At 39.7% G+C, this 27,500-nt stretch overlaps 1 protein-coding gene across 1 annotated transcript in view; it reads left to right on the top strand.

Annotated features, from left to right (window-relative positions):
- The window catches only part of lrrc4cb (leucine rich repeat containing 4C-b), a 40,181-nt gene extending 19,585 nt beyond the window's left edge, over positions 1-20,596 (top strand). The window contains exon 2 of the mRNA XM_079664166.1: positions 15,808-20,596. Within this exon, the coding sequence (XP_079520292.1) occupies positions 15,835-17,730 (1,896 nt within the window). The 5' untranslated portion in view covers positions 15,808-15,834 and the 3' untranslated portion in view covers positions 17,731-20,596. The remainder of the gene's footprint in view (positions 1-15,807) is intronic.
- Positions 20,597-27,500: the final 6,904 nt, after the last annotated feature.

The following is a 27,500-nucleotide window of genomic DNA, read 5'->3' as shown; positions in this document are numbered from 1 at the left end:
CTAGATGTGCTTTATCATCATAAAGGACAAACAATGCAAACCAATGTGGAGACACGTTTTTCTGGGAAGGGTTCATACGCTTTCTGGCACAACACCAATCTATCGCAGCTTATTAGCATGCCAGCTGAGAGTTCTCCCCATGAACAAACAATGAAGGGAAAACAAGATGGACTACCTACTGTATGCTGTCAACACTGGCTACACACAATCAATCCGCCATCAGCAGAGGAAACACAAGCCCTCCAGAACACCCACAGCTAGTCTGTTCAGCAGCTGGTTGGGTAGATAATAAAACATAAGAACGGGAGGTAATGATCATCACCATCAGTGTACAGTCCAAAGTAAAAAAAAAGGACATAATGTTTGTGTTGCAACAATACAACAAGTCCCAGGCCTACTAAATGACCTTGCATAAGCACGGCCATAATCATGCGGCTGGTGATGATTTGTGATCCTCTTGGTAGATCTTAGCCTTTATGAGAGAATGTTTGTTACAGCCTACATCCATCTTTTACAAAATTGTTGACTGCCACTTGAATAATTGCATTTCCCCTTCTTTGATTTCTGACTGACTTTAAGTCGGTGTCCCACGGAGCGTCCTGCATTGACTGCAGAATTATCAAAGCAGATTAACAGACAGAAAAGAAAAGAGAGGAGGGAGAAGAGGAGATAGAAACAGAAAGGGAGGGAGAGAGAGAAATCTAAATTACACCACTGAGAAAATGTCTGCTCTACAGCTTTCATTTATTGAGTCCAAATATATTTGATGGTGGTTATTTTTAAACAGACCTTAATCCTCCGCTCACCCTTTACCGTGAGGTAGATAATTATAGTAATCTGGTGGAAGGGAATTTAATTTCAAAGCTGTGAATCCTTGCTGTGGGATGGGCTAGTTGCTTTATGAAAGGATTTATAGTGTCCCATGTCCTACAATTTTGACAGTTAGATTTCAACCTGCGTGCAACAAAGGACATTCTTTAGGATCCACTTTAAGATACTTATTAGCATAAGTTATACCAGATATTATAACATGGCCATGATGTACTTTATGAAGAACAGTCGAGAGGTACCCATTTTCTGTTTTTGTTCTTAATAGAGGATTAGGTGAATAGATTGCATTCGAAGTAGGATAATCTAATGATGCTCTCTTAATATTCTCTTCAAATAAGAATCTAGTCCTAGAAGCTTTTAGCCTTATGTTGGGACTTTCTTTAGAACAAATCAGAGTAGGTATTAAAGATCCTCCCCATGTAGCCGCACAGGAAAGAGCTTGTAATGTACATGCCATTCTTGTCCTGCCCTTGAGCATGTCAGTGATTCCCCACTGACTCACTACCAGCTCGAGGGGCGCTCTGTGTGAAGATGACCCCACACTCTGACCTCCCTTCAGGGAGCCAAGTGAAAAGAGAGTTGCACTGCGGGGATCAATAAAAGTCTCACACCCTTATCACTGAATTCAAGCAATTTGCGACCGAGGGGTTTAGCATGCACTTAATCTTTGACCAAAATATGAAGGCTTCTTTTTATGTGAACTACTTGGGCTGTGTGTAGCTACTGCAGGAAGAAATGTGATCATAATGTTCATTTCACAGTAGAAGTGGGTAGTACTTAGTTACATCATTGTTTTCATAATACTTTTTAGACTTGCAGAGCATTAAATAATCCACCTCCTTATGCTCTACGACAAGGCATAATGGCATTCATTTTTCTCACTGCATTTTAATTTTCCGTCCATTATTTAATGCTTTTGTTTTTCAGGAAGGTAATTATGCGTAAACAGCCTAGTTATAGTCTCACAGGTGCACACTCCGTGCTTTTAGACTATATAGGCCAATTTATATGGTGCAATTCCATTAGCTATACAGACGCTATGTTTCCTCACAGCTTTTATCTTTGGCACATTTGCAAGACTCCAAACATGATTACTGAGTGCTTAAGCCTTGCCTCGGAGCGGATACAGATCTGAACCCCACTAGACGTCTCAGCACCAACAATCCATCACTGTGGCTACAAAACAGTAACATCCCCGTTTAACATTTGACAGAGGTTTTGCTCACCATAACATATTAATGCTTAGAGCCAGGAGTACCGTGTCAGCTGAGGGAATGCAGGAGAAGCATCTTATTTCCATTTCTGTGCTTTCTACATTTTACTCTCCAAAAAAAAGATATCCTTACTTGACATCGCTTTCTTTAACATTTGGTCAAGTCAAGTGAAGACTCAGTCAAGCCAAAAGGCTTATGGCAAGCATTGCTTAAAATTTGCATTTGCAGCTTACACAGCTTCATTTTAGATAGGGAGCAAAGTATTATTTAAAAGCTCCAGCCCTTACCTCTTTGGTCTTGTTACCTGTTTGGATATATTGGTTTAACATTGGTGTGTGTGTTGTCTCTTTTTATTTTATTGGCCTTAAAGGTCACCTATTATGCAAAATCCACTTTTGCATGTCTTCTATACATAAACATGTGTCCCCTCTGTGTAAAGAGATTCTGAAAGTTTCAGGACAAAAGATTCGCTCACATTTTGTCCTGATCCATTTATATAAAAACCTGTCTGAAAATGAGCTGATCAGATTTTGGCCACTTTATGATGTCTTAATGTTTTTTTGACTTGTGTAACCATTAGCCAATCACCAACCAAGGTAACAATTGCATTGCTGTAACTTTAATAATACATCTTCAATGGTATTCAAACGTAATATTATTCAGATGCACACATCTAATTTGTGTTTCAGAAATGGTGCCAGACTTTGTCGACACCAATCTACATTCACACAATGCGTCTGTATACATAGTCTCAGCATTGCACTCATTAGTGACGTGTGAATAACTTTTCACATACTGATAGCTACAGGGCAAAAACCCCAGAAAGGATTTCCAACAAGAGACAGAGGCACATTGGTTGGCAGCAATCTTAAACAAAAGAACAAAAGACTGCACCACGTATGTTGCCGTCCGTTGTCAGTATCCTGTCACCCCGATGTGAACACAAAAGCTCCAGAGAGACCTGCCTCCAACTTCTTCATTCAGTCAATTTGAAAACCAGAATGGCCGGAATTCATTGGCAAATAGCTGTGACTGAACAGGGGACACTCCAGTGAACTAATCCCTTCGAGCACTCTGCGTTTTTGCAGGGAGCGGCAACCTGCCAAGATGGCCATTGAAGCTATTGTGTCATTTTTAATGCAACACTGTTGTCTTTCTCAAAACGAACAATGGGAGACTGTATTTTGTTCTTTTGGAGGTATTTCCACTGCACCAGTAATAGGGTATAGGAGAAATCTAAATGGTTCCTACAAATTGCAAACTAAAATAGTCAATATATGTGGGGATAAAATTGCAAATGTGCGTGTTATATCGTGAAAACACACCTATCATGGCCCAATTTCTAGTGCTTCCGAAACTTTTAGGAATCACGTTCAATATGTGATTAGCTCATTTGGAGAGAGCTAAGTTTTACTGATGACGCATAAAATGTATCAAGGGCATCACTCTGATGTGGAACCTTTTTGAGTTAAATATTTATTCATTCATCTTTCAAACAAAATGAGTGTCACAAGTTCATTCAGAATGATTTTGCAGGCAGAACAGCATTCGGGTGCGTACAGCTCACTTACTTCACCAATCACACAAATCCTGTGCTAGCAGTGATCTGTTCAACTACTGTAAGAAGACAGCTTATGGGGCCTGTGCAGCTCATTATTCTGCCACTGCTGCTGGCTGTGTGTACTCACCTACCCAAACCCCGAATGCTACCTGCTTATTCAATGTCTGTTTCCACTGTTCCTTGATCAATCAAAACGCTTTGCAGTGAGTTCTTTAGTTTATATCTGTGACCAATTAATAAGATTGTCCCGACTGCCATGTCTCATGCAAACATATTTTTTTACTGTTCCGTGTTCTCGTTTAGTCCAATCAGCCTCGTTTCTGCCACAATGCCCTTCAACCTATCAGCCAATGTTGCAGATCTCTTTTTAGGAACGCAGTCATGGGAAGCGGATTGGTGGGCTAGACAAGTGACACGAATACTAAGAGCGTCCTCACATTCAGCCGGTCTGCCACCCAGGGCATCCTGTCGTAATCCCTTTGCAGAGACCAGCCAGAGCCTTGGCAGAGTGTATTTGAACATGGAGTTCCCTGCAGATTATTTAGCACATACAATTATCATAATGGAAGCAGCATATGGTGATACGTGAAAAGGAATAGAATTATCAGTTGAAAGATGTCTCTTTACCCTCTCGCTCTCTGTCTCTCCAGTGTTTGGCACATGATAAGCAACCTTCCTCTACTTGCCTCACATGAAAGAACATACAGGAAACCAGAATGTTCTATCATGCGATACCGTTTAACTCTACAAACAGAACGGTAATACAAGTACAATTTCCTGGAAAACAGCTGCGTCCAGGTATACACATCTGAAAGCTCTGTATCAGCTCAACATGGTTAAATGTAACTCAAATGTTCAAAATGTAAAGATGGTTTACTCTTATCCTTGACAAGCCAATATGTCGCATTTTCTAAATTAGTCATCTTTATTAGTATGATCATATAATACTTTTTTTGTCAGATCAAGTCTGAAATTGTTCTTGCATCATAGCAACTCCATTTGCAGCATGATCAAGGACTATTAGTTAAGGCAAGGAACATCACAATACTATCACTGAAGACTAAATGTTCTATTGATCTGTATTTCTAAAGCCACATTATGTTATTTTTGTAAATTGATTCATATATTCTCAATGTGGTTGACCTAGAATATTTATGCAGAATTGTATTTGGTTTAGCACTTTCACTTTAGAGTAGTTGAAAAACACTTACAGTATACCATTATGTCGTTATTTTGCAGTTTTGTAAGAATTCTAAACACTAGTTGGCTTTTCTCATTTGTATCCAAAGTTTGAAGTATGTGTCATGGCCGTTTCAAAGCCATTTCATAAATAAAAGCCAACATGAAAGAGCCGTCATAATCCAATAGCCAAGACTGCAATCATCAGAGTTGCTAGATGGCTGATGTTTTTACACTTCTCATTAGAAACATGAGATTGATTTAAACAAACAACAAACGTTTTCCGACATAATGCTCTAGCACATTGCCTGAAAGCAAATTCAAATGTGTCTATAGGTTTATGTCCTCACTGATCGTCTGTCTGACAATAATTCCAGATGGCCGTTTGATTGCCTTCAATTTTGTCTTTCTTTAAATTTAATTTCATTCCATCACAGACGGGAGAAAATGAGCCTGGTCATCTAAAATTGTGATGATTTCCAATAACACGATCATGCCATCTGGAAACGCTGCTGCCCCGAGAGCATGGTGGAGGTTAAGCTCCGGTCTGAGGGTCAACTGCACCACCTTTATTTCTCATAGTTCATGATGAACAGACCAGGATGACAGGCTGCTCTCTTTTGTTGGTCGCGGAAAACAAATATGTCCAGGCTAGTTGAGGACCCTCTACATCCTACAATCAGTAGAACAATGACAACACATTTGGTAATGAATTAGAAATAAATCATTTCAATTAACTGGTTATACTCCAGTCCCCTGTAATCTTCAAAGCATTAGGGTTGTAAAAAGAGAACAGATTGATAGATGGGGTTTCTATATGCTGTATATGCTCACTATATTTGTATTACATTACATTACATGTTACTTGTTAGAAACTTTTATCCAAAGCGACTTACATACTCAATACTGTGGACAATCACCACAGGAGCAATTTGGGGTGAAGTGTCTTGCCCAGGGACACAACGACATGCTGACTGCAGTGGGGTTTTAACCTGTGACCCCCTGATCCGAACACCTACGCACTAACCCACTGCACCACACGCCTCTGCATCTTTCTGATCCATACACCTTTATTGGGCTTTGAACTCGTAGAGCATGAACTGTATGTCACCTTAAAGCTTAATCAATACGTTTTTATTGCTTACAGTGCAGATATCGTGCTATAGTGACCGCCAACCCTGAAAAGCTATTTAAATCATTTTGTTTGAATGTTATTGTCTCCAACAGTATTTACTGTCAGGTAGCCAAAGTATCATTCAGCTTTCATTCATGTTTTTGTTCCCCTAGAAAATTGATTAATGCAGCTTTCAAATTACAAAGGAGCAATTGGAGCTTTTATGCGAAATCATTCAGAATAATTGAATTGCATTGTTCTATTACAATGTCTTATTGAACTCTCCAAAAGGACTATGAAACTCCTTCAAATATCATGTGGAATTCTAACCCATTCTCCGTCTAAGAGAAGTGAAAGCAACTGAGTAAACACATTTGTTTGGGCAGCTTGATTAAATCTGGACTGTCCCTGAAGTGATCACAGCATCCGATTCTCTATAGCTTGGAGACCCATTCCACCTGTCCCTGACCCCATGGCAGCCATCCATTCATGAAGCACTTTTTCCACATAGATGAGGAAAAAAACACTTCAGCAATCCTAGTAGTATGACCTTCCTTATAAGTCAGGTTATTTTCCACTTCATGTCTGCAGCCGTCTTTCAACAAGACGTTATAGAATGCACCCCGATGCAATCAGGATGATGTTACCTGGGATCCACTGAGAATGAAATATTGTGGCTCCAGACAGTTGTACTACAGTGGTTTCTTCAAGATGCACAAGTTACTTTCATTACCTTGACAAATGAAACGTTGTGGCTGCCGTCAGTTGTACTTTGAGTGATCAGATTGAAGGCACAGAAATTGTTTCAATTTGGGTCCATTCAGAGATGAAATAATGATTTCTCTATTCCTTTTCAGGCATCCCACTAAGCAAAGTAATATTCCACACAGGCTTTAGCTAAAGAACACGGAAACATAGTTTACATCATCCTTTTGCATGACCTTTACTGTGCACTGCAACAGTGGCCTGCATTTGTTTTCACCTAGCCCTAACATAGAGGGCTGCATCGCCAAGACACCTCATTTAAAACACTGACTAAATGTGACATGTTGAAAACATTCTTGTTTCAAAGCATCACTCCTATACCAACTGGCCCAGCCAAAGCAAATTATGCCAAATGATTAGATTAAATCAAATAATGTAGTGTGGTTGTAATATACAAAGCTTGTTAATTTTATATTTGCTGATACATTTCCAAATAAAAACATGACATTCAAATGAAGAAGAAGAAGAAGATTGACTTTTTTAATTATTAAATTAATTTGTACACGCACATGCGTTGTTATACAGGTACATATAGTACACACAGTACACACAGTACACACCTTTTACAACATGCACACACATATACAAATGTAAAGTATAAGTATTAGCTCCCCAATTACGTAATATCACTAGGAAGAGAAATGTGTTCCCTCGAATACTGTAAAGAGAAATGTATCCTTATATGGTATGAAAGGGGTTAAACCTGAAAACATTACATTTGGATTCTTGATGGCAAGCAGTGATGGGTGAGGGAAAGCAGGATATTGGTTTTGGTCATTACAACAGTCAGAGGTATAACACATATTTACATTTATATTTCAGTTTTATGTAACGTTATGTATGTAGTTAACCAGTGACAAAGCTAAAAACTGTATTTCTTTGATAACACATCCCTAGAAAATACAAAATGTTTAAGAAAAAGGACTTTCTTGCTTTTCTGAGACTTGTCGAGTCAACAAAAAGAGCCATCCCTTCTTTTCCTGTTGAAAGAATAAAGTTTGGCTGATAAGTCAGCAGTCCCCAACTGCTTCTTATATTAAATTCCCTAAAGGCCGTGACACACCAAACCGACATCAAAAAACTAGATGTGCCAAAAATGTGCACTTGAACACATTTCAAAGATTACAGCCAATAGCCAACTTGCACATACATGTTACGTCTGTACGAGAAGAAATAAATAACACTCCATAGCAGACAGTAACAGCAGTCTGTATTCTGCATTTTAAAAGTGAAACCGGAAGACCTAGGACTGCCATGTTACATTCATGAACATACAACATAGCATATATAATGTCCACAGTAATGACTCTTACATGTCTAATATGTGTAATGTGTTATTGTAAAGTGCTTTGAGCACCTGTAAAAGCGCTCTAATAAAAAATGTAATGCATTATTATTATTATTATTATTATTATTATAAAGCAGCTGGCATCTCATGGATCAGCTTTAGCCTTCAGCAGCTTTATTCCAGATGGCCAAATGGTTTTCAAAATGTTTAAGTATTTGAATGATCAAATGAGATAATAAATATGAAAAGCTCTGTGTGTGCCCTCGACTGAAATCGTTTGCTTGCTTTTCAAACTTTAGTTTCTCTTTTAATGAGTCAGTTCAACATGCCAGCTCCTAGGGCCAACGGTGCACGACACTACAAAAACTACCACCAGAAACACAAGCGTTTAATACGCAGAGTTATGGTATTAAATGCCCTTTAATACCAGAACTCTGCGTACTTAGGCCATGATTCGGAGGTGGGGGGGTTGTCTTTTTTTTCCAGGTGAAGCAAAACTGAAGAGTGAAGCACTCCAAGTCTGTAGGTCAGAGTGAGGCAGCAGCAGCGGTAACGGCTGGTTGGGTTTGTCCTCATTGCTAGATTTGAAAACCAGCAAAGCCCAACGTCAGATATAAAGCTGTACCAGCCTGTCCTCCTAAAAAAAACGACCATATAGGCCGATTGTTCATGCCCTTATTACGACCCAGAGACACGTTTTAAAGTGTATGTTGTTTCTTACATGACCACTAGAGGTGCTCTAGTGGTCGTGTAAGAAACAAATTGCAAACGCTCCGGAAGGACGTTTATTCACAAATAACCCTCTCTGGAAAATCCTAAATTGTGGAATAGTTTGGCCATTAAAATGCTTTTTGATTAGATTTCTGGCGAGAAGTGTATATTGTACTCTTAGAATCCACGTCCAGTCGATGTGTAGGATCTATAGTTTGATAGATATTACGAAGATGATTTGAGGTCTCGTCGGGATAACGTGTATGCAGCTTCCATGTAAAGTTAGCGTGGGTGAAAACAGTTTTTCCGATCTCGAAGTTTTCATAATAAAACTGGATATATTCCCCTCACTATCAAATGATTACACAGTTATATCTGCATTACTCATCCACTAAAAAACATCAGTTTATCCTTGTTAATTACACAATATTGATTGGTTTAAATTGTGTATAATGCTTTTGTGTTTTTAACCTTCGATTCAGAGAAACAAATTGTTTTTTAGGAGATTAGACACTACACTACCCAGAATCCCCTATCGTTTGGGACTACAACATCCGCCTTGCTTTACAAACCCTGTGTTTAGTCATCAAGCCCTGTGATTGGATGTTGGAGTGGCAGTGAGACAAGGTTACGCTGAGCGTCACAGCTCTATGAAATGGAATGGAACCACGGCAGACTTTCCAAAACTGGAATTGGATGGGTCCAGCCCCCGGGTCCAGCTAAATATGGCAGTAGCCATCGATCATCTTAAGATAAGATAAGATATACTTTATTGATCCCAAGTTGGGAAATGTTTTTGTTACAGCAGCATGTACTACTTTGTTCTACTCCACTACAATTCAGAGGTTAACCTGGTATTTTTACTCCACTACATTTATTTTAGTTACATTGCAGATTCTGATTAATGATGTGAAATATAAACAACCCTTAACGCAGACTTTAGTTACACCTGACTCAAATTCAGGGAAGGTGATTGTCAAGTGTCAAAATAAACTATGCAGTATATTGGACGTTAAGTACTTTGTCAGACTCCATATTTATCTGTGGATAACCACAACGTTTTTTTTCTTATTCAAAAGAAGACCTTAACTTAAAGTATTCTTTAAATACTTTAAATAGAGCCTTATTAGTTTGTCTGTTTTGCACATCCTCCTGTTAATATCTTTGGACGTCCTGCACTAAACTGTTTTATTGTAGAGATGACTACAGTATCTTCTTGATATTTTCTATTCTATATTTCTATCATGCCTTCTACTTTCCCTCAATTTTGTATGTAGGCTACTCTTAATATTTAAATGTTTCCATCAAATAAAACGTATTCAACAACAAAATTCAATAACATGCTTTAACCACTAGGCGGTGCGGGTTAAAAAACCAGCGGTGTAGTTAATAAAACATAATAATATCAAACATAATATGACTATTAACTTTATTGTGGAATTAAAACAGAACGGTAAAGGAAAATACAGTTTCAGTCTCTCGATTTGAAGCTTATGCATTGTACCATGAACCTGTATAGACCTGTAACAGTCAACTGCATGAGGAGTTGGAAAGGTAGTTCAGTAAATAATATCTTTAAAAACTACAAAAAATCCCTTTCTATCAGCTGTGAACCGTTATGGTCTAAATATAACCTATCTACCAATTGGATCAAATATAAAAGTCAGCCGAATTAGTGTTTACACTACAAGGAGACGTATTGTGTAAAAATAAATGGAAGATGGGGGTTAGGTTAGGGTTAGGGTAATGTTGTGAATCGAGTGGACCATGGTGGTGGAGGGGTTATGGTATGGGCAGGCGTATTTTAAGGACGACGAACACAGGCCACTCGATTCACAACATTACCCTAACCCTAACCCTAACCCTAACCCTAATCCTAACCCCCACACCAGATACTGACTGGTTTTCGGACCCCCCCAGACCCCCCCAATAAAGCAAAAATGCACGTTTCAGAGTGGCCTTTTATTGTGGCCAGCCTAAGGCACACCTGTGCAATAATCATGCTGTCTAATCAGCATCTTGATATGCCACACCTGTGAGGTGGGATGGATTATCTCAGCAAAGAAGAAGTGCTCACTATCACAGATTTTTTCAGATTTGTGAACAATATTTGAGAGAAATGGTTATTTTGTGTATATAGAAAATGTTTTAGATCTTTGAGTTCATCTCATGAAAAATGGGAGCAAAAACAAAAGTGTTGCATTTATATTTTTGTTCAGTGTATTTATGATCCACGTCACGTATTCAGTTTTGGCGGCATTTCTTGCAGTTTGTAAAAAGGCCTTCTGATCAGGGCTCTATAAATAAATATCTACGGTAGATATGTAATATTTAATGCAACTGAACCGTGTATTATAACGCCGTTATGTGATGACTTCCAAAGAGAAAAGCAAGAACACTCGGAACAAAGTATTATTTAATTTAAAAAAATGTTTTCCCGATTACATATCACATAAACACCATATCCCGACATGCATTGTGGCTAAAACAATCGAAGTTTTATCAAAACCTCTTAAAAAAGAAAGGTTTCTCTCAGAATCGAAAGAGAAAAACCTATGGGAAAAACACAAAAGCATTGTGCATAATTTAAACCAATAAATGTCGTATAATTAACAAAGATAAACTGATGTTTTTTAGTTGATGAGTACTAAAGATATCACAGTTAAATCATTTGATCATTGGTTTTATTATGAAAACGTCGAGACCGGAAATACTGTTTTCAACCCGTAACTTTACATGGAGGCTGCCGCATACCTCAAACCATCTTCGTAATATCTATCAAACTATAGATCCTACATATCGACTGGACGTGGATTCTAAAAGTACAATATACACTTCTCGCTAGAAATCTAATCAAAAAGCGTTTTAATGGCCAAACTATCCTACAATTTAGGATTTTACAGAGAGGGTTATTTGTGAATAAACGACCATCTGTAACGTTAGCATTCAACGGGAGCACTAGAGGGCGAAAACTTTGAAACGTAATTATAGGACGTATTAAGCGCTTGAACAATCGGCCCATTTGGTCGTATGAGTTGGAGGACTTGTTGAGCTGTACACAGAATTTGACACAAGAAAAAAAAGTCTTCACTATTAATCATCTTATCCATCGATTGGCTAATTGTCAATCCAAGCCATTTTAAATGATACTGCTGGCACTAGACCAGGGGTGCCCATTACGTCGATCGCGATCGACCGGTCGATCGCAAAGGTAGTGTGGGTAGATCGCATGGCATGGAAAAAAAAATATATATATATATATATTTTTTATTTTTTTATTTTTTTTATTTTTTAAATTATAAGTTAGCCTATAATCCATCCTTACTATGGCATTTGCCACTTGATTGACATACAGGTAAGCCAGTCTGAGTTGTATTGTGCCATACAGGTTCATGCAGTTAAGAGGGGGCCTCACCTCCTCATCTGAAGCGCAAATGTGGCGCACTATTATGTGCTTATGCGGCGCAATTCGTCTAAGCGCGTCACAGTTTATCCGCCATTTACTCCAATAGCACCCCCCCCCCCTCGCGCTCGCGACACAGATTGGGCAGGGGCGGCCCTGTAGGTAGATCTTTTGGGCTTGGTCATTTTAAAAGTAGCTCCCAAGCTGAAAAAGTGTGGGCACCCCTGCACTAGACCATAGTTTTATTTTTTTTGGCCAAACAATCTCCTGAAAAAAAAAAAAAAAAAATGATCCAAAAACCCAAGTAACACAGGAAGCACAACGTTGCACTATTAACATGTTCCTTCAGTGCAAAAAACAGGGATAGTTTATTTTGAGTCAATTCTGCATACCCACTAGTGCACCATATGTGTATTAATCTGCAGCCAAAGATAGTCCCCAGTAAATGATTAATTTACTACTGTTTGGGATAACTACAGCTCCCTGCTGTTTAGGATTGCAGTGTCCCCTTTGTAACAAAATGAAACTATGCATGTGTGACCTGTTTTCTTAAGATTTAAGAGTAACAAATGGCCTTTGGGCTGTATGCCACAGAGAAAGGATTTGACAGACAAACAAACACCAGCATTGGTTTTGGTGTAATTTAGGATTGGTTGGAAATACTACAATTGTAGAATATCACCAGCCTCAACCCCCTCTCTCTTTGGTTATACTGTTTGTTGGTTGGCTTAGGTCCTGTCTTAGATTCTTCTCTACACCATCATATTCATTAGCATTCAAGATTTCATAATTATTATTCATCTGTATCTCAGACACATGGTCTGTACACAGGTCTTGTTGAACCCAGATGGCCTGTGAGTTCACTGCTCCTAACACTAGGATGGGTCAAATGCAAAGAAACCGTTTTGTTACTACAGTAGTACCTGTACTAAGTAATGACAATAAAAGTAACAACAACAAAAAAGGTTATGACATCAGCACTAACAAGGATAAAACCAGATCATTAGTGTGCTGACTGAATTAGCAAGACAAAATGTATTCAACGAAAAGCCCTCCATGTGGTCAAAGACTTATTTCGCAATCATAATGAGAGACTTGCCTTCCTACACCTTCATCCACTCTATCAAATTCACACTCCCAGTGAGTCATGTAGGAATATGACTCCTTCTTTTCTGGGTTGTAGGAGGTAGGATTTGTGATTCCTAAGGGCGTACTAAGTCAGAGTTGTTATAGCAATTATATCAGTATGTACTGTAGAGTGTCAATACCATCGGGTACTAACTGTAATGATATCAGTATTATAATTGTGTGCCACACATGAGATTATCATGCTTACAGCTGAACATGTGAATTTTTTGTCTGATAGTGAAAGTGCAAATTGAGATGTTTATCACTTTGCCGTTTGGTTGGAATTATCTTGCCTTTCACAAAACAGCTCAAATCCCTTCTTAGAACTCAGAGGGGAAATGTTTAATGACAACAAGCTTAGATAAACATCAAATCAAAAATGTGACTGCAAAGCAAACGTTCAATAATGCAATGTTTCTTGTTACTTTTCATCCTCAGATGTATTATTTTACTCAATATTACTTGTGTGGAGAAATGTTAACATTGTTATTCTCGAACCACAAGATTGATCTATTCATACATCGAGACTAAGGCACAGTTTCTCTTTTTTTGTTGCGTTACCTCAATTATTGTGTTGTTTCCAGTAGAAACTGCCAAGCGTGCCTCCCTGGTGTGTGGAAATGACCAAGAAAACACATTTGGCCAGTTGAAGTAAAATGTTGTGCTTGCCGTGATCAACACTGAGAAACCTCTAATGATCTTACATTGTAGTTTAAGTGCTCTGCTTTATATTATAATATCATTGCTATGCGTGCCCCGATGAAGACATAAGTTAGCCTAGCACTTTTCCAACAAACTCATTAGAACAAACCATTTTGGCATATCACAGTGGTGTCGGACATAATGCCAGTCGCTGCTGGTGCAGGGGCAGCAAAGTAATGGTGGGTGTGTTTTTATGTTGCTGGCAGGATTTTAGATGTAAGTAGCTACTGCTTTCAGTGGCTTTGAATACATGTTGAGTGTGCCTAGATGGGATTAATCCACTCAGTGTTGCACCAACAAAGGGAGGAAGTACGTTTGCACCGTTTTTTCTTCTTCTGCAATCTTTTTATGTAATGAGGCATTCTGTGCTGATGAAATGTATTCAGATATAGTGTTTTATGAAGAGGGTATGTGAAAAAATATATAATTAGTCTTTGATTGGTAGCTCAACATGGTCATTGCTGAATTTACACTTTTTCTTAATGCAATCTGATGGAATTGCAAACGGAGATGTTTTATTGACCGTCAATATCCTCCATCAGTGTGTTTGCCATGTCTGACATTTTCTTCTCTTGGGTGGCAACGCAGGGTTGTTGTAATTCCAGCCAGACAAAATGAGCTTCTGCCAGCAGGAGGCTTTATTCGATCTGATGCCCAGCAGAGGCTCGTCTCTCCGCAGCCTCCCAACACCACGGCTGGTGTGGCAGCTTGGCTGATGCAAAACCGAGCCACATTTAGGCTCATTTCTACTGATCAAGCCAGCCACTCATCTTTACAGAGAACATTTCAATCTCATTTAACAATTTTTACAGTTTAGAAAACACCTGTCCTGTCTTTGTGGTGTGGGTTGATGGAAAGAGATGATTAACAGATCATTTGAGTTGGAAGAGCTTGAAAGAGACAAAGAGAATACTTCAATCTAAGGACCCAGTAGGCAAGGTTAATGTTTCTTGCAGCATGCAAGAGTGCTTTGTTCTTGGCAAAGGCACTAACTGCATTGAAGAATAGTGCCTGCATCACTTAACTGATGTCACATATACCATAGCTTAAGAATACAGTACATATTGGTGTATATGTAGGTTAGCATCATTGGGGGCATGCATGAGATAATAAGGTGTGATAGCCACACAGCAACACTGCTGTGTGGAAGTGGGAGGTACAGGCTGTGCTGTATGTGTATAAATGTCTATTTTTATCTTGAGCACACTCAGGCATATACTTATACACTTTGGCTGAATGGAGTAATCTAATCTGATTCAATGTATTACAAGATAACAGAGTAACAAGTTCCTTGTTAGTCACTTGATTTGAGGGAGATAATACATTATTTTATATTTCTACAAGAGCCATATCCGGCCTCTTCACAAACTTGATTAACATTATTGTGAGGGTTTTTTCATGTGACAATAAAATAGATGAAAGTGAAAAGTAAAAAGTACTGAGATATTGCTTTGAATGAAAAAAACAATTCCTCATGAATCGATAAATGCTGCTTTTTTTTTAAACCTGAGGAAATAAATCACTGATAAATAATTTCTAAGGAAATACAAAACAATGATCAAATAAGATATATTATTTATCATATAATTTTATAGTTACACAATTCATTCTCTTGTGCTTTGTTCTATCTGAATTATGATAAGGAGTTATCAAACTGTTTAGTTGTGCTATCATACAATCAATACTGTATATAGTAAATGTGAGGTAAAGTGTGTCGCCAATGTAACCGGTTAGAACTCAAAGTGGCGATGAGGTCTTAAAATGTATGGAAAGGGTCTTAAAAAAGGTCTTAAAAAGGTATTACATTTGACTTCAGGATTCCTGCATATACCCAGATGAACTTAACATTGTACTTATTGCTACTTTATGTGGTTACTAAATATTCTTCTCGCTTTTTTCTTCTTGTTTCAGAGAACTCAAACAGCAGATGAACTATGAATGCTGAACACAATGATCTCCTCCCTCCAGCGCCAGACAATGAGAGGTCGTAGGCTGAAGGGGGCGCTGTCCAACCCCCTATTCGTGCTGCTTTTGGCCCTTCAGATCCTGGTCGTTGCTGGGCTGGTTCGCGCTCAGACCTGTCCTTCTGTCTGCTCATGCAGCAATCAGTTCAGCAAAGTAATATGCACCCGCCGAAGTCTACGGGACGTCCCAGATGGCATTTCCACCAACACTCGCTACCTGAACCTCCAGGACAACCTCATCCAGGTCATCAAGGTGGACAGTTTCAAACATCTGCGCCATCTGGAGATCCTGCAGCTAAGCAAAAACCACATTCGCAACATTGAAATTGGCGCCTTTAATGGACTGGCCAGTCTCAACACTTTGGAGCTCTTTGATAATCGGCTCACGACAATCCCCAATGGAGCATTTGAGTACCTGTCCAAGCTGAAGGAATTGTGGCTAAGGAACAACCCGATCGAAAGTATACCATCTTATGCCTTCAACCGAGTCCCCTCGCTTCGAAGGCTGGATCTAGGTGAGCTCAAACGTCTCTCTTACATTTCTGATGGAGCCTTCAAGGACTTGAGCAACCTGCGCTACCTAAACCTGGGAATGTGCAACCTCAAGGAGATCCCTAACATTTTACCTTTGATCAGGCTTGAAGAGCTAGAAATGTCAGGAAACCAGCTAACTGTTGTCAAGCCCAGTGCGTTTTTAGGATTAGTGAACCTCCAGAAGCTGTGGATGATGCATGCCCAGATACAAACTTTAGAGAGGAATTCCTTTGATGACCTTCAGTCTCTGGTGGAGCTCAACCTAGCTCACAACAACCTTACCTTTCTACCACATGACCTCTTCACACCGTTGCATCGCCTGGAGCGGGTCCACCTCCATCACAACCCTTGGAACTGCAACTGTGATATCCTGTGGCTCAGCTGGTGGCTGAAGGAGACAGTACCTGCTAATACTAGCTGCTGCGCCCGTTGCCATTCGCCTGCAGTCTATAAAGGTCGCTACATTGGGGAATTGGACCACAGCTACTTCCAGTGCGATGTTCCTGTCATTGTGGAGCCACCCAGTGACTTGAATGTGACAGAAGGCATGGGTGCAGAGCTTAAATGTCGTACAAGCTCGCTGACGTCCATCAGCTGGCTTACACCAAATGGCTCGCTGGTGACACATGGGGCTTACAAGGTACGTTTGTCCGTACTCAATGATGGGTCACTGAACTTTACTAGTGTCTCCATGCAGGACACTGGGACCTACACCTGTATGGTAAGCAACACAGCAGGCAACATTTCTGCCTCTGCTGTGCTTAATGTCACTTCTGTGGAAAACAGCGGGGTGACCTATTTTACCACAGTCACTGTGGAGACCATTGAGTCCCCGGGGGACTATAGCCAAACGCCACTTCCCCCATTTGGCTGGGTGTCATCCTCGACAACAAAAGGTACTCCTATTTCCACAAGGACCACAGAGCGGACTTACACCATTCCAGTTCTTGATCCGGATGGAGAGGGAGCCCTCAATGGCCTGGATGAGGTGATGAAAACTACCAAGATTATCATTGGCTGCTTCGTGGCCATAACACTAATGGCTGCTGTTCTGCTGGTAATTTTCTACAAGATGAGGAAGCAACATAACCAGCAGGATCCTGATGGCCCTGCCTCCTCCATGGAGGTCATTACAGTTGAAGAAGAGCTTGCGGGTGTTGCTGCCATGGAGAGACACCTATCGCTGCCTCCTCTGGAGCACTACAACCACTACAACACCTACAAGAGCAGTTACCACCACGGTCCTATGCTCAGTACCATACACAGCTCAGCCACACAGGAACCTTTACTGATTCAAGCTTGCTCAAAAGACAATGTACAAGAGACCCAAATCTGATCTTGAATTTGACTAAACATCTTGTGTCAGCAGTTTCATACTTGGAGTACAATGGACCAAATGTGAAGATAAAAAATAAGTCAAAATGACATTAACCTGACAGAGGGGATGTCTGTAATGACGAAGAATCACCATTTGGCAAAGGGACGACATATGATACTTTACCAAGTGTCTTTACAAAAACAAAGATTATTTATTAAAAGTATGTCTAGTGGCTAAATGAAGAAAAACAATTTGTGATAGCTGTTTAGCTCGTTTTATTTCTCTCTTTCTGTGTAATACTGCACAAGGGAACGAATGGTTTACAAAACAAATGAACACAAGCAAACAAATACAGCTCATGTGTAGAAAATGATCTATAATTAATATAACGCCATTCATTTAATATTTAGATTTTACCTGATAATAATGTGTTTTGTTTGAGGGCACCGTTTTAAGATGTATAAGCATTTACCAATTTGAAATATGCTAGTTTTTCAGACCACCATGTCCAATTCAGCAGTGTTTTATAAGAGTAAAAATAAACATGAAATGGGTTTATTCATGCTGTCATGTTCCAGCTGACTGTCACTCAACACCAAATTAGATCCTCTAATGACAGAGCTCTGGATGATATCGCAGTGAAGCCAGCATGCCTGAGGAGCAAGGCAGCCAAATTAGTAACTGCATTTCCCCTGTGGCTCCTAAAAAACTACCATACATCTTTCACTTTAATTAAGATTAAGTTCTTGCTCCCACTCTTCCTTCTACCTTTACTTTACACTTCAACCTCTACAATTTCTCACCTTGTATACCTCCTCTCTTCTTTATGGCTTGATCTTCCCTGCCTTCCCATGTCCTCTTGTTTCTTCATTGTCCCTCTGTCACTAAGCTCAGGCACGTTCTTCACCCTTCGCCATGTCTCATTTGTCTCGCTTTATCCGCCGGCATGTGCCGCACGACGGCAGAATATTGCTTGGGAAAATGAAAGGGAGCATAAGGCTGCAGTATGTAGCCACCCTGTTAACCTAGTAATGATCTACGTCCACTCCGTGTCGCGTTACCTTGCCATCACCCCAGGGTCATACGAGCATGGGAGCTGATAGTCCATCTGTTAAACAGATAAAGAGGCAAATGAGGCTGCTTTGTAATGTAGTGTGACCCTGTCAGACTAAAGCAGACGGGGCTAACATAGTCAGTGAAGCAGCTAAGAACCTGCAAGAAAATAAGGGGAGATGGGTTGTAGCTCATTAATCTGTATCAGCAGTTCATTTGCAGACTAACAGAGGGAAAGCTGATAACAAAACAGCATGAGACTTTTTCACTCTCCCTGCGCCCGACATCTAACGGGGGGGAGAGGCCTTTGATATTGAAGTGACCCCTGCTCAGTCTAATTTTTCTGAGAAAAACACACACACTTTGATGTTGCATGATTTATAGACCATCAAAACATTGTCTCTCCTGTAGTCTGTTTGCGCTTTGATTTTTCATTTACTTTTCAAAGGGGAAGGCTTAAGGAAAAGGGAGGTAGGGAAGAAAAATGATAAACAGAGGGCGGGAAAAGGCGAGCCAAACCCACAATGGCCATAAGGGGTCTTCAAACAAATATATTGCTGATATGAAGCAGGAGGAGTGAAAAAAAAGATAAGGAACAAGGAGGCAAAACTAGCCATCAGACCGTCGCCATGGAAACAGTGACCTTGTGCAGAAAGAAAGGAGAGGTAGATATGCCTTTCACTTTGGTCTCTGTGCAACAAGCATATTTAATTTCCCACCGGCAATTTCAGAAATGCGACAAATTATCGACAAAACTGACAATTGAATGTGAATTTAAAAACAGTTCTTAGGGGATTTGAGCTGTGTGACATTATTTTGCAGTGCAACAAACATGTTCAGTTACTTGAATGATATATCACTGAATGATGTGAATATTTTAACATAAATGTCCAGCAGCCGTACTCATCTATTGATTTTCATCTCAGTGAAGATAACTAACATAGATTTTAGTGTGAGCCACATTAAGCACTGTCACACGCACACAATCATATACTTCTTATCAATCAGTCCCCTAAATGTATTTATTACGATTAATACAAAATACAGATTAATGACTGGTGATGCCTCACAAAACCTATTCATTGTCAGCCTTTCATTTTGGGTTACGAAAGGCGAGAATAATACCATCAATGGTAACAACGTAGAGTAAACCATTCTTTCCCTTTCCACTGTTTTCTTTTTCAATGCTCAATACCTTTTCAATGCTTTTGGTGGCTTAATGATTCAATGTTGACGCTGGCTACAGTGAAAAAAAAGGTTGAGATTTTTTATATATTTGGGGATGAGGGTTGTGAGTTATCAAGAGGAGTGGAATATCTCTGTATTGGTATTTGCGTGAGCAGGATGGCTTTATGTGGAGATACATTTGAATGCCAGAATGAAATTAGACTGACCTGCAGAATGTTGGACTTGAAACACCAGCAGAGTGAGCTTGATTTTTGTGCAAAACCCCAAGCCAAGGTGATCCGATTCTTGTGTGTTATTCTGCCTACTGTCTATGTATAGGGAGGGTTACTGTATGTGGGAATATTCTCTCTTATTTTTGGAGAGAATAGTCATCAAAAGGTTACATTTCTACAAAATAAAAAAAATATTTTCAAAAACATAATGCAAAAAAAAAAGATCTTCAGATCATAATTTTACATGTGCTTCAATTGTTAAGAAAAGACAAAAAAGCTAAGACAAAAAGAAGAAAAAAAACAAGAGACTGTGCTTGTAAGGAGTCCAACTCATTTCTCTGAGGATGATGTTCAATTATTGATACCTGAGATTGTAGTTCATACTGTACATGAATACAAATAAAAGTTGCAATTCTTTTTTTTCCAATAGATTTCATGGAATGTATTATTCAGAGACGTTGTCGCCATTTTGCCGCCTTTGTCCTATTTGCACATTAACACTTGCATAGAAATATTCAAACAAAAAGGATTACTAAGCAGCTCCCAGTATGCCGAACTGAGAAAAATGCGCTGTAAAGAAAATGTACTGTAGATTATTTTATGAGGTCAGAGGAGGGAAGTGGATCCCTCTTAGTGGAAAAGGAAGTGATCTTTCTATATTGTACACAGAAAGTCGGATTATTTTATCTAATTTGAATCACTCCATCTGTTTGACAGAATCATTTGATTCATGAGTCTGAGAATTTCATTTCCAATAGCACAATAGGCTGTTCCTGCTCTCTCCGCTGACTCAATATGATGAACAAAGGAGCTCAAAGAACCTTTGAGAACATTGTCACTCAGAAAAAGACATGCCTACACTTCCCTCACTGGCATTTCAAAATGAAATGATTATTCAATCAATTAGACCAAATATCTGCTACCACAAATCTCGATTTGTGTAAAAAAAAAATGCAACACCTCAAAGAAGGGACTGCTTTTCATCATGACATCTCCATTATCCAAATAGCACAAAATGGCGCACAGTCACAATTGCCTTTGCTCCATTTCATCCAAAAAGCACTTGATGGCTGCCCAGCAAAATGTTTTGAGGCCATTTGTTCAGGCTTCATTCAGCCACTTAATGGTATGGTCATTCGCAAACGCTTGAATGTCTATTCAAACAAAGGGATAATGAATTCATTCACTCACTGAATACAATTTATTCAGGAAATGACACACTCAGCCTCAATGAAATGATGCCGGATCCAATCCGGAAACTGAACAGTAATCTCATTAATTTCCAGGCAGTTATAGTATGTAGCCTACTGTAAGCGGGAGATGGAAGTATTTTTTACAAGCATTGATTCAGATGATTTATTTCTCATGGGTATATTATTGAAAGTGAAGGTTATTTCTCTAACCTTTATTTTTCAGTGTAAGTATGACATACAAGGATCCCGCTCTGTACCCAGAAAAGCCTGGAGCATGGTTGAAAAAGCCTTTTGTCAACCAGAAAAAAAGGCATGCAGACAAAGAAAAAATAACTAAAGAGGCTGCGTTAGTGTGACCGTGTTGCTACAGGAACAAAATCAACAAAATAATCCAAAATATGAGATGCCAAGTCCATTTAAGGCCCATTAAATACCAGGATACTTCATTGTTGTTTTGAAAGAGCCAGGGAAAAAAGAGCAATCCGCAACAATACCAGCAGTTGTCATTGAGAGGGAGCCAGCCTTTTCTGCTGCAGTCAGACTGAAAGCTGTCCTACCCATACTTGTCAACCCTCCCGATTCGCGGGAGACTCCCGATTTCATTGCCCTCTCCCGGTTTCCTCCCGGGGTCCTATTTCTCCCGCATTTTCTCCCGATTTCAAAATCAGATTTACACACGATTGTTTCCACTCGGACTTTAATACAGCTCCACCATTGTTTGGTTTCCATGGTAACACGTCTCTTTAGTAGCGCGCGCAACTCAAAGTCTGAGAGGGTTAGGCAGATATTTACAGAAAACAGAACAAGAATCGACAACTACTCTACTCTCTGCTCACTCCTTTCCTGTAAAATACAGGTCCAGCCCACACATATGCTCCATCAAGGACGGTGCTACAGGCCGCAAGGCAGTGCACTTACAACTAAAATAAGCATTTGAATGTTAATCTAACAGCTCCGGCGATCCACTAGCACCCCCCCAATTTTGCATTTTGAAATGCTCCCGATTTCTGAGGTCTAAAGTTTGGCAAGTATGGTCCTCCTACCTTGTGTGCAAATTGTCACACATTAACAAATAACAAGAGTCATCAATATCCCTCAAGAAGAAAGAGTGAGCAACTCTAAAACAGAACATTTTTATAAATAACTATTTTTTAAAGAAAAAAATACCTAAAAAGGACACTAATGGTGTTAAGGAGATATTATTTTCCTGAAAATGGTTTACAATCTGATTCACTGTTATCAAGTGTTCACACCAAATGCAATGCAAATGTGTGGATGGCTTGATAACATACAAAGACAACGCAAAGACATTTCAATTACTATTCGTAGTTTAAGGTCACGCACGAAATTTGGGTCAGACTGTGTTGCCCCTCAGCTGCATTCTCCTGACATCCTTAAGTGGAGGAATACCAAAAGGTCTATATTTCTAGAAAGTGAATCACAACAAGGGATTATTAGGTTATTTTAGTGTTCTTGCACATACAGTACCTTGCGAGGATGTCGAGACCTTCAAATCAGCGAACACAGTTATGTTGCTAGAACAATGCTTTAAAAGGTTCCATTTAAAAGAAAGAAAATATATATTATTGGCAAGGAGTGCTTCTCACCAGCTAAATTATGTAACTGCCTAATTTGCTCCTGCTTACTCTTAGTTCAAATATATATTCTATTGTGAGAAAAACAGTACCCATTTAGAGAAGGTCTGCTTAGGGAGTGCAGTTCTAAGAGAAGACCAACAAGTTACCGTAAATGGACCACCAGCAAGCTGTGAAACAGATGGTATCCAACTTGACTATAATCAAGAATCGAATAAAACCTGTTACACATAAGACTGTCGGACAGAAAGAGTGCCAACTGGTAGCAGCCCTGAAGAGACTTAACGTGTAGGGTGGAATAATCCTATAAAAAGGGTAGGCCTTCATAGCAAGACCCAGCTCCAGAGCGCTAGGTCACCGTAGAGAAAAAAAGGTAATCTCCGAGTCCGTCCTGGTGGCTTGGATGTCAAAGGCACAATTTCAGAATAAGCCTCTGGAATGAAAGAGCAATATTTCTAGGATGCTGGTGTGGCCAGAAGATGGAAGACTTCCTTTTCTCTACGCTGTTCAATGTTTACAGACCAATTTGAGTAGGCGAAAGTGGAGTTGAAGTTGCGTCACTACATCTACAAAAGGATTGTTTTACAATAAGCCAGTTTACACTTATATTTTAAGGTAGGCCTACTAAAAAGTGTAAATCAATGCCCATGGGTTTCGCCATATAGTTCTCCACACAAACGCACTCAGAAAACCTAAGTACATTTAACAATGTATATTTCAAGTAGCATCTACTTACAGTAAAGAAGTGTTTGTTACTAAAGGCACTTAAGTAAACTTTACTGTCACACTCAGTTTTTGTAAGTGCATTTGACTTACTATTGTAAGTATTGTATTAATCTACTATTAGATTTTAAAGGTCCCATGTCATGCTTTTCCGGTTATTACCCGTCCCCTTGTGTGTTATAAAATAAGATGGACCTTTATTAATTAATTAATTAATCCCCGTGGGGAAATTCAGTTGTACAAGCGTCTGGCCTGCTGACATGGCCACTTTCATACAGATCATACACTAATGCCCTCGATTGGTCTCTGTGTGTCATTCAAGCTCGGGAGGGTGTGTATGTGTTGCGCGAGCGAGCGAGAGAGCAAGCGCGCGCACCGGTTACGTGTATTGTTCTTGTTAGCATCTGGTGCTAGCTTGCTGCGCTAACGGATATAATGAGCTGTCAACAAAGTGGAGGAGAGTCCTCACCTGTCAGACTGAGAGACTGATAACTACAGCTCAGGTGAGGTAAAGGACTCTCTGAGTGTTTAGATAGTTAACTTAGTCTAAGTTCTCTGTGGGTCTCAAACGGTTTGGTCACCATTTATGTAAACACATATTTCCATTTGAAGGGGGAGTGATTGGTAAAATATGGATGAATAATAGAAAAACATTTTTAACTAGGTGAACAAAGGTAAGATAGACTTTAAAAACTTGTTAAGAGCTAAAACTAGTCTTTGCTGCTGCCTTAAAGAGAAGCAGGGGGGAGACGGGTGAGGCTGGTTCAGGAGCCCAGACACACTCACAACTATAAATGAACCAAAAACAAATAAATAAACAAGTTTCAATGTTTTTTCATATTGGATAACGTATGTTATTGGTTATGGTATGTTCTTATGATTTTATGATTATTTAAATGTATACAGTTCTGTTTCATAAGGGTGTAGTCTCTTTATTTCCCCCTCAAAGAGCACCAGATTGATGCATTTAAGTCCAACATTTAAAAAAAAAAAATCTTAGCGTGGCACAAAAGAAAACTGGTAGTGGCAAGGCTGGGTGTATAATTCGCGGCCTGACTTATTGTCCCAGTCCGGCCTTGCCTCTCCCCTGCGGGACCGCGCATAATCATAACCTCTGCAGCGCATCAATCTGCTGCTGAGGGCACCACATTTGAAAGGGCTGAGGTGAAGGCGGAGCTCGGAGAATACAGCATTGTCAAAAACACTTCCTCAAGAGCAAAATCCAACGTCTGGGAGGCTTTTGGTGTCATCCTAGATGGAGAAAATAACCAACATCCCACGCTTTTTGAGCCATATATGCAACTGCGTGTGTTAATAATTGCACGTTTTCACTGCTCATAGGATATGCAGGCTCGGGTCGGTTTGCGGATCTTGTGCCGACGGGTCGGTTCGGTTTGCGGAACTAATTGGCAATATGTGTGGGTGGCGGGGTGGGTTCGGTATTGCACATTGCGGGTGCGGGGCGGGAGTGGGTCTTGAAAATCAGACCGGTGCAGGATTCTGGTATCGTGAAGTAGGGATACCCAGTAGCCACGCCCAAAGCTATGGCCGCACCCTCTGCCAGCCGAACATACTGTTGGAAGCTCAGGTTCAGTTCAAAACTGTATCCAGTCGTGCCAACGAGGGCCTGTTTCCTGTCTTGTGAGGGGAAATCTTCAATGTATGCCTTACCGAGGGCAGAACAACGACAAAGTCAGTGGTTGACTTTTCTTGTTAACACTGTTCCTTCAGATGTTCGAGCCGGTATTGTACTGTGTGCGTGGCATTTCACGCACCAAAGCTTCGCAAACATTGCAGCGATTCATGCCGGATATGCACAGCATAGGACACTGAAGGATCATGCTGTTCCTACTTGGACCAGCGGGAGATTCGGGTACACAACCTGTAAGTATTCATTGTTGTTTGTGTATTTATGATGTTTAAAACAAACAAGGTATCCACCACAACTGCTTAAATGGGTAAACGTTTTTTGGGCTGCTACGTTGGGATCGCGGAGAAATGCTCTCCGCAGACCCATGCTCTCCGCAGACCCATGCTCACAGCGTTATAAACCTTTTTCTTACTCAATATTTTTTTTACTTTGGCTGTGAGTGTTTGAGTGTGCTCAGGATGAGTTTCGCTTGTACTCGCTGTATTGCCGAGCCGGAAGCCTGTCTGCTCCTCGCAGCAGATCACAGCAACGAGCCTCGTAAACGTCCCGACCAATCAGAGCACATTGGGCTCACAGGGAGGGGGGGGGGGGGGGCAGGAGCATAAACAAGCCGTTTAGGAAAATTGCACAGGATACATCTATTTTAGTATACCTCAACAATGGAATTATGATCAGTAGAAATGGCCATGACATGGGCCCTTTAAGTAAAAATATGCATACCACACTGTAAGTATACTCTATTACAAGTGAATGTCTGGTAATGAAAATGTTACTTAAGTAAAAGTATAATTAGCTAAATGCTGTTTGAGTATTACATGGAAAAAGCACACTGTAGTAATTGTAGTAATCCTTGAGAACGTAATAGCAGAAGGATTTCTAACAATATTTACATTTTTTATAAATAAAAAACAGAACCTTATTCTTGATAAACTCTATAAGATAGTGAAGCACAAAGTACAATATTTCCCTTTGATTTGTAGTGGAGTATAAAGTGCAACGAAAAGAACATTCTCAAGTACCTCAACATTCCACCACTCCTTCTGCGAACATGTGGACTTTCAAGAGAAATCTTGAGGAAATTAAGTTTAAGAAAGATTTTTGCAAACGACAGAAATGTATTTCAACTTTGATGTGTTACTAAAGTTCATTGCATGGTTGATGTCCATGAGCAGAAGGCAGGCGTTCAACCTCATCAAGCACCGCCGATCCCTCGATGGAGATGGACACGTTGGGAGGTTGGGAGGTGTGGCGTCTTCATTTGCTGAACTTCATGGGGGACATGGAGCTTCACGACACACTCAGCATAGTCCTTTTTTGACTATATCTTTGCCTCTATTCTGTCAAAACATGTAAATCAGTGTTAACATACAGTACTTTAAACCTTTCTGTGAATTTACTCAAACTGATTGGGTTGAGTTAGCTATTTAATTTAGTAATTAAGTAGCCATTGCTTTTACATGTTCTTTTTAAGCAGAAGGGATAGGGTGAGCTTCAAAAGTTTCAAAGGGCTTTATTATAATATGCATATTAGCTACAGTGTGGATATGGGAATTTATATTAACTCTTATTTGTTACGGTCAAAGTATGACAACAAGTAAGGAAGCTCAGTTTATCAAATGTTTGCTTTGTTCCCAACAGGAAGTAAACCTGATTAAATAATTGGGTTCTACAAGCTCAAACTATCAATTCTCCTGAAAAACACATTTTGAATCAGAATATTAAACATTGAAATTGAGTAAGTTTGAAAACATATATAAATATTATACAGTAAAATTAGATTTTAAATGTATTTATCTAAATGTTAACTTAAAAACTGGAGAGGTTTTTCACATATACTGGCAAGATGTACTTACCTTTAGAGAATAGAGATATTCATGTACAAACAGAATCAGCTCCTCTGCAGACTCTTCCAGAAGCACCACCAGGTGGGAGGACAGCTTCCGTCTAACTTCAACGTGGTGCTGTTTAACAGACATGTCAATTATTGTAGCGAACACACATAACTGTAAGTACAGAAAGAAATTGGAAACAAAGATGATGTCTAAACTTCAATTAAACGCGCTACAGAAGGAGGCAACAACAGTTAAACTTCCCAGTAATCTTCCTGGATCACCCCTCTGGCCGCATCACAGACTGGCCCACAGAGCAGTGTCCATGGAAATGAATGTGACTT

The sequence above is a fragment of the Notothenia rossii genome, assembly GCF_949606895.1.
Source record: "Notothenia rossii genome assembly, chromosome: 2".
Taxonomy (NCBI): domain Eukaryota; kingdom Metazoa; phylum Chordata; class Actinopteri; order Perciformes; family Nototheniidae; genus Notothenia; species Notothenia rossii.
The sequence above is the reverse complement of the archived record's forward strand: the minus strand, read 5'-3'. Positions and strand labels throughout refer to the sequence as shown.